The 20,357-nt window shown below is 34.7% G+C and overlaps 1 protein-coding gene across 1 annotated transcript in view; it reads left to right on the top strand.

Moving 5' to 3' along the window:
- kug (FAT atypical cadherin kugelei) overlaps window positions 1-20,357 on the top strand; it is a 599,114-nt gene that overhangs the window by 123,305 nt on the left and 455,452 nt on the right. The window contains exon 4 of the mRNA XM_090401756.1: window positions 20,085-20,243. Coding sequence (XP_090257882.1) covers window positions 20,085-20,243 — 159 coding nt within the window. The remainder of the gene's footprint in view (window positions 1-20,084; window positions 20,244-20,357) is intronic.

The following is a 20,357-nucleotide window of genomic DNA, read 5'->3' as shown; positions in this document are numbered from 1 at the left end:
ATCATTTTATTATTAATCTTATTATTCTATTATTTCAAGGATTCTTATTATGTTTCATTGCTGTTTCATCTTATTACTGCTTCAACTTCTCAAAACAGATCGGCTGTGCGATACCTCAACAATACAATTTAATTTATCACATATCCCGAGGAATGGCTTGTGCGCGTGTGTGTGTGTGGACTGGAAGCAATAGCTCAGTACCCGTTATTTTGAAGATGGATCATTTGCACACAGAAATGTCGTATGGATGAGTATAGCTCACTAAATACTATGTTAAGAGAAAACTGGAACTTTAAAACAAATAAACGTACTCTTACAAAAGAAAGACAGAATAGACGATGGAGAACAAGCCATAGCACGAGGGAGGGGGATCTGTGGTTTCAAAGTAAACAGATTATCTTCGAATTAGCGATAAAAGGAATCGAAAACCAAGGTGAGCTTATATTCGGGCGCCAGCCGTTCAGGGCCTCAAGCAGTTTTAATTTAATGTCATTAGACATGGGTAGTGGATAGAAAAGTTATCTTACACACAGGCGACAATCACCTCTGGAATTGATTTCCTATCTTTTTCACCTCTTCAATACGTAATGTTGTCTAAAAGTCGTTGCAAGGTCCCTTAACCGTATAATAATTGCCTTGCTTCAGCGATAACGGTGATAAAAAGCACCGTACGTACTCATTGAGAAACGTTATCTGACCCTAGCGAGATGGTGCGAACAGATAGCAGTTGCCGAGCAGTCATTTGTAACCGTACGGATGGAACCCTAATGTCACTGTATCTCGTAACGAGGATTATCACAGTCATTCTCATTATTTCCCTTGTCGCAATTGACAGCACTAGTTAACATGCAATATTCGTGGTGCATTTAAAGTTGTATGTTTGACACGTAACATCTTGTTTTTCAATACCATACTGCTCAAATAATTAGGGACAGAACTGGAGCGGATATCAAAACCTCTAGAGGAATGTTTTATAACTGTTTTTCTAATAGTCGCTTGATTCAAGAATGTGTTATAATAGTGTTTCTGGACGTTTATTAAAACTAATCAGAAAACAGAAGCAGTTTTCATGGAATAGTCAAAAAAATAGTTACTTGCTTACCAGTTTCTTCAAAGAGACAAATTTGTCTCTTTAAAGAAAAACAAGACATTCCCCCCCCCCCTCTTTAAAGTGACAGAACCGTTTCCTCTTCATTTTATCGCTATAGTTGCGCTTTCTTATGACATGGTTACTAAATTAAATTCCGAATTTGAATTATTTTAATACGAATTAAATAGTTTATTGATCTCCATTCCCAGTAATATTCCATACATATATTGCTCGAGTGGTTCTTAATTTTGAATTGATATTTGCTCTTCTTTATCAGTAGCAAATCAGGTACCAATTGATTTTCTAATTAAAACATTTAATTTTTTTTGCTCCATGTCAACTCACAAAATTTTATTAACCTACAGCACGTATTTATGGGTGAGTTAAGGATTAGATAAACTTTACATAATTCTGGAAGGATCCTGCTGTAGAAACTAAACACAATTTTCGCAAGTCACTTTATGTCTGCAATTGAGTAGGGTGATTGCCTTCCACAGTGCGATAAAAATCATTTACCGCTTAGATATTTACAAACATCCGTGTCGCAGTGAAACTTACATCCATGACCTGTACTTGGAGAGCGGAGCATATCTATTTGGCCAACCTGAACAGCAATTTTGCTCCTAACTCTCTGGAATTGTCGGTTTCTTTTGCAAACAGTGTGTGTGTGTGGGGGGGGGGATTAGGGGGGTTTGAAACAATTAGCTTTGTCTTTCAAGTTACTGTCTATAGTTAATACACAGCTCCCAAAATTTGAATAAACTCCATTAGTAATTTGCCTTTTATTTCAACGTCGCACCTTGAATTATTGAAAAGTAATAAAGTCTGATGATTGCATGTTGTCCCAGCAAATATCACCTTGTGATTTTTTGCTGGGACAATGGGAACTGTCACAGAAATCTTTCTCATTTTAAAACGTGTTTTCGGAGAGAAAACGAAAAAGGACATCCTTGCGAACTAAGTCGTAATATACAATTCCATGAATGTGTTTTTCGTTGTTTTCCTCTCTAAAAACGAGTTTAACATTACAAAGATTTCTGTAACAGTTTCCCGGGTGTAAACCAACATTTTCATTCACATGTCCGCAATTTCTGCAGTATTTTAAGGTGTATTGAAATGACTTGAGAGAGAGAGATTACTCATAAGTGACTTAGGTCTCCATCACGATAGTAATTCAACCTACCCTTGCTTTTTTGTACAAAAACAAGCATTGCTGCTGTTCATGATCCGATGATGAAGAATCTGTTGTATCTGGCAACCTGCAATTTTATCCAAACTGAAGTCGAAGGAAAGAATATTCGATGTTAGCATTATGATTAAAAAAAAAAAAAAGTTTTCGACAACGGGACAAACACTTTGCTTCTTATATCAAGACTTCGAAAGGAGACGACATAAAATAACAAGTAAATGTGCTGCTTTGGAACAAATACAGGATAAAAGATTTTTTGAAAATAGTCGAGCCCTGCCACTTATATGTTTACCGAAAAAATTAAAATTCTAAAATTTTAAAAATATTAATACTAAAACAAAAAATAGAAAACAGGAGATGAAATGCATTGATAACACTGGCCAACAAAAAAAAAAAAAAATTTTTTTTTCTGCTGATTATGATCTGACACTTATTTTTTACTAATTTGGGTGCGCTGATTTCAAATATCAAACCCATTTTTCTCTATCACGTCAGGTTTTTCCTCTATGGCATTTTCTTTTTGCTAATTTGTAAGTTTTTGATAGTTTTAAGGAGGCAGTACTATTTAGAGGATCAAAAAAATCGATTTTTTTAATATTATTTTCTGAAAGTATGTACTTTTAAAAATCTGTTCCTAACTTTTTATCAAGAAATTCGAAAAATTCCCGAAGATATAGCCTATTATTCAAAGCGGTGCGCAGATCAGAATCGGAGCGCTCACCGCTCTCGCTTGTTAGTAAACGAATAAATGCGTAAGAAGTTGCAACGGCACGTACTGGCGCTTTGAATGCGAGAGAGGCCGATAATTAGATACATAACTACTTAACAATATTCATTAAAAATTACAAGAATATTTATAAAAAAATAACAAATTTTACTTACACATGAGTTTCAGGGAATAAATTTTTGTTTGTAGCAATTTCTGCTGTGTGTGTGTTCTGTTTTGGCAATCCCTTTGAATACTCCAACAGTAGTCGGTCATCATGTGAGAATCCCATCTTCTTTGGTACCGATCTTCCATAGTTTTTAAGTCTTGATGAAATCTTTCGCCTTGTTCATCACTTACAGCACCTAAATTCTCGGGAAATCTATCAAGATGACTGTATAGGAAATGAAGCTTTATGCTCATGTTGCAACCTAGGCGCTGGAAATTTTCAAGCATTGTTTCCACTAGATCTTTGTAATTGCACGCTTTTTTGTTTCCAAGAAAATTATTCGCAACCATCATAAATGAAGTCCAGGCCTCTTTCTCAATTTCGTTCATAGAGTTGATGAAATTTGGGTCTCTCATTAAAGTTTTAATTTGCGGTCCATCAAATACACCGGCTTTAATTTTTTCACAACTAAATCGTGGAAATTTTTCACATATGCATTGGAAACAGTCGCCTTGTAAATCTAAAGCTTCATACTGCTTCATAAGACCTAGTTTGATATGTAGAGGTGTAAAAATGATTTTTTTCTCTGTCGATTAAAGGTTGATTTAGTTCTCCAACATTTAAGGATATTCTAAGAGGCCAATGTTTCTGACTCCAGTGTTGGTTTCTAGCTCGACTATCCCAGAAGCATAGAAAACACGGAAACTTTGTATATCCTCTTTGAAAGCCAAGTAAAAAGTTCACCATTTTAAGATCCACACAGATCCAGTTATAGTCTGTATATTTTAATAACTTCAGAACCTTTTTAATGTCCTCATATGTTTCCTTTAAGTAGACTGAATAGCCAATAGGAATTGAGCCATATACATTCCCATTGTATAGTAAGACATACACTTGAGACTTCTGCTTGAACTGTCGATAAATAAACGCCACTCATTTGGATGATATTGTACAACACTCATTTCAGTTAGTAAACCTGACACATTGTTACAGTAAACAAACCCACACTTGTGTTTAAAATATTGTATAAGATTACTTTCCTTGCTACGATTAAAAGTTATCTTCGTATCTTGCTCCAGTAAGTTTTTTCATTTAATCTTGAAGCTAACAATTCCGATTATTCCTTTGATAGGCCCAAATCTCTTACTAAGTCATTCAATTCCGCTTGAGTAAAACGTTGCGGTCCAGAACTAGAAATTAAATTTTCATTGTCTAAATCAACATCCGGGTCTTGCTCCTCAAGAACATCTGGCATATCCCAATCATGCTCGTTCTCAAGTAAAGGAAGTCCTTTATAAATTGGCACGGCTATTTCATTGGAATGAGCAACTGGCCGAATTGCTGAGTCGAGATTTGGATACACAATTTTTTTCTTATTCTTCTTATTATAAGTGAACTAAACAAAAATAGCAATCAACTACGTGATTTTTCGGTTCACGCCAAATCACTGGAATGCCAAAAGCTAATTTTTGGCGTTTTCCCTTGCTCCACTGTCGTAAATTTTCTACACATGACTTACACACTTTATTTGGAGCCCATGACGTGTCTTGATCTGCAATTTTTACGTCAAAGTATGCAAAGTACACTTTCTTAAAATCAGTGATATTTGTCCTTTGACTGGGAACAGTAAAGCTGCCACAAATGTAGCAGAAGGAATCTACACTATTGACACAATTTCGAGTAGTAGACATGATGTATTTTCTTCACTGCCGACTAACATGCAATTAACAAGACAAAAAAAAAAAACCAGAGACTTTATTAAAACGTTATAAGCGCTCATCATACTTTCACGATCGATTAACGATTGACTGATTTCGATCGTTCTTTCTCCGCTATGACGCATATAGCATTCATTTGTTTTAGGCAGTTGTCATCGCCTACTTTTCATCACCTCAATTCATTAGGTCGGTTATCGGCCTCTCTCGCATTCAAAGCGCCAGTACCTGCCGTTGCAAGTTCTTACGCATTTATTCGTTTACTAACAAGCGAGAGTGGTGAGCGCTCCGATTCTGATCAGCGCACCGCTTTGAATAATAGGCCATATCTTCGGGAATTTTTCGAATTTCTTGATAAAAAGTTAGGAACCGATTTTTAAAAGTACATACTTTCAGAAAATAATATTAAAAAATCGATTTTTTTGATCCTCTAAATAGTACTGCCTCCTTAAAACTATCAAAAACTTACAAATTAGCAAAAAGAAAATGCCATAGAGGAAAAACCTGGCGTGATAGAGAAAAATGGGTTTGATATTTGAAATCAGCGCACCCAAATTAGTAAAAAACAAGTGTCAGATCATAATCAGCAGAATTTTTTTTTTAGCCAGTGCAATCTCATGTACTCGTATTGTTTGAAATGGTTCAAAAAGAACATCATAAGAAGGAATACTATCACCAAGTTGTTCTATACAAACCACGGTATTTTACTCATTTATGCGTCCGTTTGTGGTTCTGCCAAGGTGAGGTGGGAGCATAGTTGAAACAGCAATGCGTTCTTTTGGTCGGAAAGATCGAATTCCATTTAAGAGGTGAGAATATTTAAGAGTTTGCCAACTCACAGTGAATTAGTTGGCCCAGACGAAAATTGGCAGTTTTTTACTTCTAGAAAACCCGTTTGCCTTTGCTGCAGGGTGGTAAACCTCGTTGAGGAGACACAATCGACAGCTAGAGTACATTCCCACTCATGTCCTAATGACAGTACACCAGACAGTATATTTATACGATTGGAAAGTGTCTTCTTCAATCAAATCTCGGACATGACGTAGATCAGTTTTTTCAATTAAAAAGCAAATTTAATATAAGACATAACGTACTGTCTTGTAGGAATGTTTATACTCCTGATGTCGAATTTCTTAACGACGATCGTGGCCTGTGGACTTGCATATTTTAAACATGCATATTATCGTAGACTGGATATGGAAATCTTACACTAGACAACTCGCCAGACAGATTCTTAAATGCTCTATGAAATTGAAGTCCTACAATTAGAAGGGTCAAGGAAAATGGTAAATTATCTTTATGTGGCAGAAATTATGTAGCTTTATATTTACGTACGCCTATGCTCCCAGGTGGAGTGAAGAGGATTAAGTTAAGTAATATTAACGTACAGAATCTCATATATTTTATCGTTAATTTGCGAGAATTGAGGGATTCGTGGATGGAAGAATGGTGTAAACACCGCTAAGGATTCCACACCTTGTTGACTTTACTTCTATATCCATACCATTCTGCTACACGTGGGAGAGTCATCATCCAACTGACATTACACTGCTATTTCTAGTTTTCGCTATATGCCAAAGGATCGAGATACAAGTTGATGGACGTGGAAAATGCTTTCTGAAGACACAAGGGACGCTTCTGTATCCATTTCTTATAACGGCAATGTTTATTATTATTAAAAAAATTCATTCAAATAAAAATTTCTCATTCGTTTTTTCATAAATATTAAATAATTTCCTTCTTTTTTCATTTTGGTGACTTCTTAGGAGATATAAAAAAAAAATCAATCAAAAAACGCGATTGATACCATTCATGATACACATGCCAACGACTGTGTTACTATTCGTAATAATAACCAATCCAACTTTGGTATCATGATAATGTTTTTTTTTTATTTTTAAATTCATGTGATACAATGCAGCTTTCTTTATAAAATTAGTTGGACGCCTTCGTTTCTGCCTTGAAGACGTGGAAAATGTTTTCTGTAGCCATTTGAGGTGCTCCTGGGTCCACATGGAAATTTGAATAATAAATTTAAAAAATTGAATAAAAATAAAAGGAAAATTTGAAACGATAAAAATTATAATAAATATAGTGATATGATTTTCTCAAGAAAATCGACCATAGAACCCACATTTTTACAGACATTAATATATTCTGTTAGGGTTAAGTACCAAGAAATGGCAGCACATGTCTGCCCATTTCTTCATCAGTTGTCACCTATAATTAGTGATAATGATGGACCAACTATCTCTGATTGGTTACTGGCAGAGATTAAACTGCCCACTCAGTCTAAAAACTAGATAGGATTAAAGGGCCTCACCTACTCCCTATAAGGGAATAAAAGGTGTTAGCTGATTATTATTATTATAATATAATATAACATACTACATTATAAATAACATAAAATTTTAATATAACATATTATATTATAACAATATAATATTATAATGATATAATATTATATCATTATATAATAGTGATATTCCATATCACTATTAAAATAAGAAAAGTAACAAAACAAACACAAGAAGTAAAGGATTTGCAGAATTAAAAAAATTAAATATCTTGAAATAGGGAGTGTGAAACAAAACAGCAACGATAATGGAAAGAAATGAAAGGATAAAGAATGAAAAAGGGAGAGAAAGGAATGCAACAAAATATAGAAAAGCTCACAGAAAAAGATAAGCACGTTGGTGGGCAGATTTTGTGAGGAAAAATCAAACCATTTTGAATCATTAGTTCAGTTAAAGGAGGAAAATTCTAATGAGGCCCTGCATACATAAGTTTAATATTTCAAAAAAAAAAAAAAAAAAAACACCTCAGATATTGATGAAACTTCTAATGTTCACAAGGGATCTGCTCATTAGAAATTGAAATATAAACTAAATTGCTTGTTAGCATTAATAGCTTCATTTCCAGTCTGAATTGTTCTCTGAATATATACTGAATGGGATAATTTACCTGCAAAGTAGTGAGTGTATATTGATAGTGAATGAATTTTAGGATAGATTATGACCAGCACTATATGAGGTAGTGTGAGCCTTCTGCACAGTGATGCAAGGCACTCCATAATGATAATCCTATTATTATGTATCTATTATAATTTTAGAACTGAATTTAACATTTAACACCAATTTATCTGGCATCGGACGAAAATCAACAAGTTCAAAACAGGTTAGTGAAGGTAAGATTAGTGAAGCCCTTAACAAATACTTGGACTTAGTTAAGATAAAAAGCCAAATGGGTAGTTTTCTGGCACCTTAATATAGAAAATAAGGGGATAAACATCCTGTGTTGTTTTATAGCCAGTAAGCGAAACTAAAGATCGATAACTACGATCTATAAGTTTCACGCCGAAAAACTATCGGCGAAGGCAATTCGAAGTAAAGGTGGAGCAAGCTCCCTCACTATTCTTGATATTTTCTCATAACGTAAAACACAGCCCCTAGGGGATGTAATACTGTCATTACATTATGAGGAGAGGTCAATACCCAGACCGGTTTCAATCTTATGTATAGGTGAAGCGGGCTCTAAAAATAAGACGATCCCGAAAGATCGCCCAACTCAGCGTTGTTCCACTCGATGACAGGCTCACCCCGTCACCGAGAAGAACTTCTCAGCATTGGCTCTACCCAGTGGCAGGCTCACCCCACCACCAAGCAGAGCCATAATCTCAGCGGTGGCCCCCACTCAGAGACAGGCAAAAACCTACCTCCAAGTGGAGCTTCTCAAAGCCTGATCTGCCCCGCACCGGTTTCCACCCTCATTGGGGTCTCATCAGTGAGTAGGTAGACCTGGAAGATATCAAAGCTTAGTGAAAAGAACTTGCATACCTTCACTATACGAATGCCATAAAGGTGTAATTATATTTTAGTTAAGATAAAAAGCCAAATGGCTAGTTTTCTGGCACCTTAATATAGAAAATAAGGGGATAAACATCCTTTGTTGTTTTATAGCCAGTAAGCAAAACTAAAGATTGATAACTACGATCTATAAGTTTCATGCCGAAAAACTATTGGCGAAGGCAATTCGAAGTAAAGGTGGAGCAAGCTCCCTCACTATTCTTGATATTTTCTCATAATGTGAAACACAGCCCCTAGGGGATGTAATACTGTCCTTACATTATGAGGAGAGGTCACTACCCAGACCCAGTTTCAACCTTTTTTGAGGTCTCATCAGTGAGTAGGTAGACCTGGAAGATATCAAAGCTTAGTGAAAAGATATATAGTTAAAGTATGCAAGTTCTTTTCACTAAGCTTTGATATCTTCCAGGTCTACCTACTCACTGATGAGACCTCAAAAAAGGTTGAAACCAGCCTGGGTAGTGACCTCTCCTCACAATGTAATGACAGCATTACATCCCATAGGGGCTGTGTTTTACATTATGAGAAAATATCAAGAATAGTGAGGGAGCTTGCTCCACCTTTACTTCGAATTGCTTTCGCCGATAGTTTTTCGGCATGAAACTTATAGATCGTAGTTATCGATCTTTAGTTTCGCTTACTGGCTATAAAATAACAAAGGATGTTACTTGGACTCTTCGAGATGATATCATTTAAGTAAGTAATCTGTATAGCATTCTCATTTGTCTAGGTTTTATGGATTTTACAGGATTCTGTCTAGTTTTGCACCAAATTTGATTCAGAAAGCCAAATATCCCTTATCTTTTTTTATTTTATTTATTTTATTTTTTTTATCAAGTACTGTTTTAGTTTACCAACTTCATTCCTTTGTATTTGAATGTTCTTCTTCATAAAAATAAAAATAGTTCATGCCTTGCATTGTTTAGTGATACTCGACTCCTTCAAGGAGTCTAAGGACCCGTCTAGGAAGGGCACACTACACACATAACCCACCATCTACACACTATGCCATTAATAGTATTTTTGTCTGTTAAATGCGAATGTTCCTTATTAATGTCACGAACAGGTAAGCAATTGATATAACATACTATGATAACACTTCTTGCGAAATCCGTAAATTCTCCCTGTTGTCGACTGTTTTAGGCAACTGACCATTTCATTTTTTGCATATGCTGATCAGACAATGGCTGCAAAAACTATGATTATGTTCAACAATGTTGTAAACAAATTTAGAGTGTTTTTTTTTGTTAAAAAATCAGTGATTGTTGACCTCCGCAGACTAAATCTCTCCTGCTGACATGATCAGAGCTTTAATAGCTCAATAACACCTTATCCCTACACTGTCCTCTACAGATAACGAGGAAATACAAAAATTCATATCTTCTAAGTAAAGCTTTTATTTAAACTTTACTAATACTTATGAAGTCCTTATAAGGACTGGCTTAAAGGGGCGAAGCAATGCTTTTCATATTCCTCGTTATCTGTAGAGGACAGTGTAGGGATAAGGTGTTATTGAGCTATTAAAGCTCTGATCATGTCAGCAGGAGAGATTTAGTCTGCGGAGTTCAACAATCACTGATTTTTTAACAAAAAAAACACTCTAAATTTGTTTACGACATTGTTGAACATAATCATAGTTTTTGCAGCCATTGTCTGATCAGCATATGCAAAAAATGAAATGGTCAGTTGCCTAAAAATGCAAAAATGGTGTTACATTACAACCACTTTATTTTTGTATCTGTATGTAAAACTTTGTTATCCAAGTTATCTCAATGTAATATTCACAGATTACTCTGTTTTATTCATTGAGCAATGGGTTCCGAATTTTTTCTAAAAAGAATAAGAATACTGCATTTTAATTTAAGAAAAAAAAAGTTTTTCTTTTCTTCTTTCTATTTTACTCTTTTGCAAACACCTCTGAAAGTCATATTTTTTCCTGGTTTAATTAAAATTTGGAACATAGTTTTGTTATGTCACTTTCGATTGCCTGAGAAACTCAGCCTAATCAGACTAAACTGAAGAAAGATTAGGATATACAAGAAGTATATATAGAAAAAGTAATTTCTAAAATTTATGTTTGTTAAAACAGGCACAGCATGCAATTTAACTGCCAATTAAAACATGTTTAGTGCTGCCATCTATTGACATCAGGTGTTACAAGAAGTTGTCATTTCGAGTTCCTTTTAATAGACAAAAAATTACAGTATTTTTTAAAAATAATTTTATGATTTTACTTGTTTTTTTTGTTTTTTTTTTTCATTTTTAAATGTGCTTTGTTTTTATGTTATCTCAAGATTTCTTAATGAAATTATAAGTATATTGTAGAAAGTTTAGTTAATCCAGTTTTCAAAACAGATGATAAATTTATTTTTTTACCTTACTTTTGTTAATTTTGAAAAGTCACTTTAATTTTTGAATTTGAACTGACTAATAAAATTTTGGTCAGTTTCAAATTATTATGCTAAGTCACCATCATCATAATAAATTCCTAATATGTACCACCAGGGAAGATACAGGATAGTTATGATAGTACTACATGAAAATGTTACACCATTGCTAATTTCTGATGAACAATTTTCCTCAAAATTAACTGCAACATTATCAGATCTTGCACTTCTGTCTTTTAAAGCACACTTTTTACTGTATCAGTCCATCTACATCTTGGTCTTCCTCTGGGTCTTTTTCCTGCCAAACTGGCAAAGAACACTTGTTTCTAATCTTTCCTCTCCCATTCTATTTAGGTTGCCAAAACATCTGATATTAGCTCTACTAACACATTCTTATTCTTCTTCTTATTATTATTATTACCTCAAGACTTCATGGAGTCAAAGACTCATCTGGGAGGCCCTTTTATCACACTCACAGTTCATCATACCGTGTCTTAAACACACTCAAACTCCTTGCAGAAACCACACTCTCAGATAAGGCATTCCAATAATTTATAACTCTGCACAAAAAAAGCCTGCATCTCACTCCCCTACTCACACCCTCTTTATACAGTTTCCAGGAATGACTTCTGGTTCTTCCCCAAATCTCCCACTATTTTCTGTAGAACTTCTCCAGCATTGATCTTATAACAACCCCTTACCAACTTGTAGGTCTCTATCATATCTTCCCTCTTCTTCCTGTCCGCCAGACTCTGCAAGTTACATCTTCTCAATCCTTCCTCATCCTCGACATTCCAGAGGTCAGAAACTATCTTAGTCAGTCGCCTTTGGACCCTTTCCAACATCTCTTCATCCTTCTGAAAACCAGATGACCAAATCTGGGCACAACAGTCCATGTGTGTGGCCTAATGAAAGCCTTATACAATGGAACAAGAATCTCCCTACTTCTACACGTCAGTGCCCTCCGCATCATTCCCAGAAGCCTTTGTGTTGCCTTCATAATTTGGGCTATGTGTCCCCTAAATTTCAGATCCTTATCCACTATCACCCCCAGATCTCTTATTTCCTCCACCTCCAACAATATATACTCACCAAGCTTAAATTCTGCATCCCATCTTTGTTTTCCAAATTTTAAAACCTTACATTTTGCAACATTGAACTCACATCCCCATTTCTGTGCCCAATCATTCAATTTATTCAAGTCTTCTTGTAAGGCCACAACAACTTCACTACTCTTCTTGAATGCTAACAATCGCAAGTTCTTTCCTTATATCCTCATTTTTAATGTGATACTGCCATTCATGCCATCTGTTTACTCCACTTATCTTTCTCAGAACCCTCACATCATAGGTCTCCAGTCTTTGATCAAATGTTTTATTTTTAACCCAGCTCTCAGATCCATAAGTTAAAATTGGTTTGAACACTGTTTTCTTCCTACCATACCAGGTTTACTAATTCTGTTATCTATTTCCATATTTAATTTGCCATCTTCACTAAAAATTGTACCTAAGTAGCTGAAATGTTTTACTTGTTCTATAGGTTCACCATTCAGGATATAGTTGAGGTTTTCAATTTTTCTGCCTGTTTTCATTGCATTTGTCTTTTTTATTGCTCATTTTCATACCAAATTTATTACAATAGTTATTCAATTTAGTCAACGAATTTTGCAGACTTGCTGGATTTATATAGAAGTAAAGAGATGAGATTTAATTGCAAATTTTAATATTAGATTTAATACCACTTTCCTTCATAACATGATTCATATAGATAATGAATAACAGTAGAGATAGCGTCCATCTTTGTCACACAAAGATGCACGTTATCTTTATGTAACATATAACCATCTTGCTGTACCTCCTTTAATTTTAATTGCTGATTTACAACTCAAATATAGCTATGTATTGCTTGATATAATGTCTCATTTAAACCATATAAATGTAGTGTTTTGAAGAGCTTTCCTTTTGTCACGTCACCTTCCCAAGATTCTCAATTATTTGTCTTAAAGTGAAAACTTTATCCCGACAACCTCTATTTGGCCTGAATCCAGCTTGTTCTTCACCGAACTTCCATTCCACAATTGTTCTTAGCTGTTTTTCCAAGTTGTTGTTTGTTGTTAGCCTACATGTCCCACTGCAGGGCAAAGGCCTCTCCCATTCTCTTCTATTCTGTGCCACTCTTGTCCATGCAATACCAAGCCGTTTTTCGATGTCATCTCTCCATTTCATCGTTTTCTTTGTCTTCCAGGTTTTCTGATTCTTTCTCTCAGCAGCCACTCTCTTGCTCTCTTTGACCACTATTATCTTGATATCTTGCCAAGTGGCCTGTGCAATCCAATTTTGATTTCCTAGCTCTCCAAATGGAATCTTATTTTTGTTAGGTCTCTTAAGTACTACTTTCTTATTCTATCTAGTATGGATACTCTGATTAAATTCCTCTCCATTACTCTTTGGCAAGCTTGGAGCTTTTTTGTCTGTGTAGTAGTTAGTGCCCAAATCTGCAAATTATAACTCAAAGTTGGCAGGACAATCTTATCTAATAATTTTCTTTTAGACAAATGTGAGGTCCTCTTTCATCCAATGCTCCATCCCAAGCACTGTCAATTCTGCACTGGATTTCAAGGTCAAAACAGTTTGACATAGAGATCATTTGTCCTAAGTATTTTTAGTTCTCTACATATTCTGTAGTATTTTCAACATCAATGGGAATGTGTTCATGGTTTGTTATTATTTTTATTTTTGATAGTTTATTGTTAGACCTATTTCTTTGCTTTTTATGCTTAATTCATTGATCATCAGATTAAGTTGAGAGCCATCTTCAGCAAACAGAGCAACATCATCTGCAAAACATAGATTATTTAACATCATCCCCTGAATATTAATACCATAATCATTCCAATCCAGGTCCCTGAAAATGGATTCAAGGGCTGCTATAAAAGGTTTGGGAGCAATGGGGTCACCTTGGTTGATGCTTCTCTCCATCCTAAAGAAGCCACCACTTCCCTCTAGCCTGATAGATGTCTCACTATTTTCATAAATGGTTGAAGTAGCCGGATATAGTTTTATTGATTCCCATTTCTTTTGAAGCACAGAAATGAGGGTAATGTTCTATGGAATAAAATGCTTTGCTATAGAGTCAATGAAGACCATGTGTAAAGGTTTATTGTATACTAAATATTTTTCTACTATTTGATTAACTTTTGTAGATGGTCTATTGTAGAAATTTTTTTCCTGAAACCTGTTTGTTCATATGGTTGTTCAGAATTCAGATGGTTACAAATTCTTCTGAGGATTATTCTTGTAATAGTAATAATAATAGTCCTGTAGTTGTTTATATCTGATTTTATGCTTCTTGTGTGAAGAAAAATTATTTCTGATTTCAGCCATTCCCCTGATCCCATTGATCAGCGGAAATCTCATTCATTAGGATTCTATTGTACTGTTTTAAGTAATAGTGGTAATAAGATGTCCAACCCATATTTGAAAAGCACTACAGGCACTTCATCTAGTCCTGGACACTTATTGTGTTTCATTTCATTGATAGCAGTTTTGATTTCTATTTCTGTTATTGGTGGAACATTGACATTTTCCACATGCCTATTGCTTGTTGAGTTTGATCCAATTATATGGCTTGCATAAAGATCTTTGTAAAAATCATTGGTGATGCCTTGAATTTCTTTTCTATTGTTTGTTATGATTTCATTTTTATCTAAAAGATAAGGAATCCATTTTTGCCTTCAGAAAGGCCATTTTTAGCTATGTTTAGTGAGGTTCTAATTTCTGTTGCCTTGGATATTTCACTTGTATTGAATTTTCTCAAATTATTTCAGATTTCTCTTTGACAAATTCTGCAAGTTTAATCTTATCTCTCGATGAATGTAATCTGTTTTTCTGTAGTAATTCTTTTTCATCTATTAGTATCTTAGTTTCTTTGAGATATCTTTCTGCCAGTAGAGTTATTTATAGATTTAATTGAAGACTTAATAATAGTTTCAATAGAGTTGCAAAGATCTTGAACATCAGCTTTTGACTGTGTCAGATTTTTAGAAGCAATCACTTTTGTCAAATTTTCTTTGTATTTTTCGTTTTGTGTTTGGTCTGTTGCATTAATATTTAGCTTATTTGGTTTGATACACTTGATCCTGTTTTTCTCTTTTGATAATGATATCATTCCTCTCACCATTCTATGATCTGTACTAAATTTAAAATTATTGAGCACCTGTACAGAGGTGAATATGCTTGTATTTAGGCAGATAACGAAGTCTATCACCCTCTTGCTATTTCCATCATTTGACCAGAATCCAGCTTGTTCCTTGACAGGCTTCCTTTCCACCACGATTGTTCTTAGCTGTTTTTCCAAGTGTACTTGCATAAATCTTACCAGGAACACTCGGTAGGGAAATACCTCTATAATTCTCACATTTAGTGAGGTATTTCTCATTTTATAGATGGATGCTATGAGAGCTCTGCTCCAGTCATCTGGAATTTGATTCTCTGACCAGGCTTTCTGAATTACGCAATGCAGTCACTGTAAAACGTTTATACCTCATTATTTGAGCATTTCTGTCAAATTTCATCTACTCTAGCTGCCTTTCCACATTTCAGGTTTTTGATGATTTTTTTTTTTTACTTCAAGTATGAATATGTATTCCTGACTACATTCCTGTTTTCTGCCACTGTGCTGACACTGCTTTTCATATAGCAGTGTGATTACTCCAAACATATATAATCTTTATCTTCAGTTTTCATGTCACCTTTATCATTCTGATTCCTTTTAGAGTATTTCTTCCTCCATTTTTAAGCTTTTTCAATAGCCTCCAGAATATTTTGCTGATATTTATTTTCTATGTTCTTACCAAAGTCTTCCCATGACTTTTGTTTAGCTGGTTTTACACAGTGTTTCACTTTCTTACATTTTTCTCTGTATTCTCTTAGAGGTGTTTGGTTGATTAAATATTTTTCTTATATTTACGTGCATATATTATTCAGTCTTTATGTCACAAGTATCCTTAAAACATCAAATCAGTATAAGGCTTGTTCTTCTTCATTCCCTTGAACCCTGTACACAAACACTACTTATCAGCAGTCTTGCCACTTTTATTTTTATGTGCTTTCCATCTTATATGTGGCATTTGTCATATACCACTACAAAGTCCTGTAATATTGAGATATATCATATTCCTTTGTACAGCTCAGTTGTCACTTTTTATATAAACTAATAAGTAAATCTTCTAATTCATTTTTATTTTCTAAAGAGAGTAAATGGAATTTTTTAGCCCTAGGTATATTTTGGAAATCAGGGCAACAGTCTCGAACTTGGAGCCTGTTACCCTGATTGCAAGGACATTACTGATAACATATTATTGATGATTGATTCCTTGGAGATGAGAAGGTTGTTGGAAGGGTTCAGAGGAGAGTGACTAAGTTGGTGAGTGATGTAAAAAATGCTCCTTACATTGATAGATTGAGAGCTTGTGGATTGCAGAGGTTGGTTGATAGGTTACTAAAAGGTTTTTATAAGATTGATGCAGGAGAAATATTTCAGCTGTGTGATAGTGATGGAAGAACAAGAGGTCATCCCTGGAAATTAAGGAAAAGTGTGGTTAACCATGGTGTGAGAACGAGGTTTTTCACTTAGAGGGTGGTGAATGAGTGGAATGCATTACCTGACTCAGTTGTGAGTTCTTCGTCTGTAAATGAATTCAAGAAGAGATATGATAGATATTGTTTTGATAGTTTGGTTCTCCCACGATGAGGCTACTGACTCCATGGAGATACCCGTAATAATAATAATTCTCTAAAAGCGCAAGCTGACTTACTTGCCAAGAACTTTCCATATGCTTTCTTCTTTTAGTTGACTGCCTCTTTAACTTCCTGAATCTACCATAGAGTTGATTTTTCTATCTTTCCAGATTACCTCACCACATGCCTTTCTGGCTGAATCAGTCAATGTTTTTGTCAGGGTTTGCCATTGAATCTTCAAGGTTTGGTTCTTATTTTCACACTCTCATTTTTTTCGTCAATGATGTTTGTGCATTTGAGTCTACAGTTCACCTCTGAAAGCTGCTCAACTTTTATTTGTTTTAAAAATTTCTCACACTCTTCTTTTCAATATGAAATTCAAGTTTATCCTGCTCAAAACAAGGTAGTAATCTCTTCCTATTTCAAGTCCTCTGTATACTCTTGTGTCCTAAACTAGTGGGAAAACATCTAATCAACTATAGCATAGTCAATAACATAACTTTTCTTATTTCTTTCCTCCATGTGAATTTGTGCACATTTTTATGTTGGAACATGGTGTTAGATAACTAATCCATGTCCTGAACAGAAATCCATTATTATTAACTTTGTGCTTTTCTCCAGATTTTCCTAAAATATTTCTATATGTTTGCATTCTAAGTCTTAATTAATTAATGTCTGACTTCGGAACCATGTGAATCCAAATATAGTTTCAAAGTTAGGTTTGCTCCATTTTCATGTATGAAAATTGTCATCCATCCATCATAAATTTTGACATCAAATTAAAAATAATAATAATAAATAAATAAAAAAAACTATTGTCACTTTTTACCAGTTTCCAGGGAATAAAAAAAAATACTGAAAATGCATGCAAATGAAATCTGCATACATGCAAATCAATTTTTTTGATAACTAGAAATTATTGATATAAATTATATATGAATAATTTCTTAGGTGTTTGGCTATGGTGGTAGCAACCCATGCTTGCCCTACCATAACATATTATATTCCTGTTCACCCATTCCCGAATTCTGCATTTTATCAGTTTCTTCAATACCTGGAACACCTCTCCTGAGCTACTGATTGGTCTGTTATTTGCTACTTCTGTCTTGGGGCTTCAATTATGCTGTGGAATTGTTTAGCCTTCTTTCCACTCTTTCTTGGCACCTTACCAGAACTGAGAGATTCCACTTGATTGCTGTAATTATACACAAAATTTCATGCCATTCAGCTTGCACTTGTGCACATAAAAGACAACTGCTACCAAAAGTGTGTAACTTATAGAGGCCGTGTTCTCTCCTGTCTACGATCTCCACATCCAGTGCTTTGGAAGGTTTTACAACTGTTGTACAAAATGAAGATCCTTAATTTTGATGTTCATTTGTGCTGGATTTCCAGCCATATCAGAATTATGGGAAATAAGACTGCAGATGTAGCTGCTAGATTAGCTCATACATTTTCAACGTACTGTTTAGCAGTCTCATATGCAGATGACAGACAGTTTATTTGTAAGATCAAAGCTAATTACTTAATGGCACTCATCATGGCAGAAAGCACTAACAAACAAATTGCACAAAATTAAACCTGAAATTAAGCATTGGCAGTATAGTCAATATAGAAACAGAAGAGAGGGGAAGTTGCCCTTGCTAGGCTCTGCATGGGTCATGGTCATCTTATGCATTCTTGTTTACTGAGGACTGATGACCCACCTGTGTACAAAAAACAATGCAACATGCATCCACCAGCACTTCACACAAGAGAGAGGAATGAAATTTTTACTTTGCTGACCAAGCATTATATACTCAGGTAGATCTTATCAGGAACCTCTGTAGTTCAGTCAGTATAGACGAAGCCCATTGGTCGGAAAGACCTGGGTTCGATTCCAGTCGATGACGTGAGGAATTTCTTTCGACTAAAGGTGAGTTAGCCGGTCTCATACGGAGGTAGAGAGTTTTTTTTAACCCTGAAACTCGGGTTTTTCATCCCTCAGAACAAGCAAACCGGCCCTGTGAACACACGCTATTACAGTCATGAATACTTATGGCAATATGTGAAAGAGATAGGGTTCTCACCACATGTCGTTATGCCCATAGTTAACCATGAGTAACATCATGGTAGTCAACCTCCTAGATAGGAGACAGCACATGAATGGAATGGAAGATCTTATTAAAAAAATCTTATTATCAAACTTTTTAAAAAGAACTAATTTATACAATCGCATTTGATTATAAATTTTATTTATATTGCATTGTTAATTTTTAATTAATACTTTTTTGTATATATTATTTACTAATTTATCTCTTTATGACTATTATTAATACCTTGTGTACTGCTTTAACCTTTAATTTGGTGCAGTATGATCTTTGCTTCCCTGTGCCAATAAACCATAAATCAATCAACCAACCAACCAACCAACCAGAACTGAAACAAATTAAATAGCATAGTCAGAGGAGCAGCTAGTTGCATATTTTTGTAATATATGCCAATATTCTATCTAATCCCATATCATAACCAAATCACTTCCAATTCTCTGCTTCTATTTTCATGTCAGACAATATCGCATCTGGCACTTCAGTATCTCCACCTGGATAGTTAACCCCGTGCGAAGTATGTACTCAGTAACTCAGTTATTACCATACTGTTTACCCTTCTTATCTATGTTTTCTACTGCTCATAAGTTTGCTAATTACCTTTCTCTACTCCATACAATGTTTTCTTTTTCCACAGCTCCTTCTTAATGCTCTCATCCATCTAACTCCTATTTGTTTTGATTCCTGAACCTGTGTATAGTCTGATGCTACTTTCTTCAAATTCTGCTTGGCATCCCCCTTGCACTGCTAACATCTTTCTCTTCTAGAATCTTATATCATGGCACTGTTCAAAGATACCTTCTCAGCTTATCATAATCCCCTCCTCTTTGTATATACACTTTTTAAGTAAAAATTTTCTGTATCTGGCAGTTTCTCAGGTCAAGACAACATGATCTCTCTCTCTCTCCTGAATAAACAATATTATAAGCCCTATGATGCTTTTATTAGAACTAACACTCTTGAGCTCTGAGTCCTGCCAAAATAATCATGTTTTTTCATTTTTAGTTTCCTTTTCTGTTTACGATGAAACATCCTACTCTCTCACTGACCTTAGTCTTAAATAGTTTAGCTATCGAGTTAATGTATATTTTATATCACTTATTTATTTATTTTTTTTTTTTACTGACTTATTTCTAGGTAACTGTGAGTGATGGTTCTGTACCACCTTTGTCCTCTTCAACCCGAGTAGTAATTTCTGTGACAGACATTAATGATCATGATCCAGAGTTTCTTTTGCCACTTTATCGTTGTCATATCCCTGAGACAGAAAAACATAACAGTGATGCCTTCTGTCAGGTATATTAATAATATTTATTTCTTCTAATTCGTATGCATTTTTGTATGCAAAAAAAATTACTTTAACATAATTCCTATCATTAATATATATTGCTTTAATTAATATATATAGCA

Source organism: Typopeltis vanoorti, chromosome 2, assembly GCF_054136105.1.
Source record: "Typopeltis vanoorti isolate ZY-2024b chromosome 2, IOZ_Tvanoo_1.0, whole genome shotgun sequence".
NCBI classification, from domain to species: Eukaryota; Metazoa; Arthropoda; class Arachnida; order Uropygi; family Thelyphonidae; genus Typopeltis; species Typopeltis vanoorti.
This window is presented reverse-complemented; position numbering and strand designations above follow the sequence as displayed.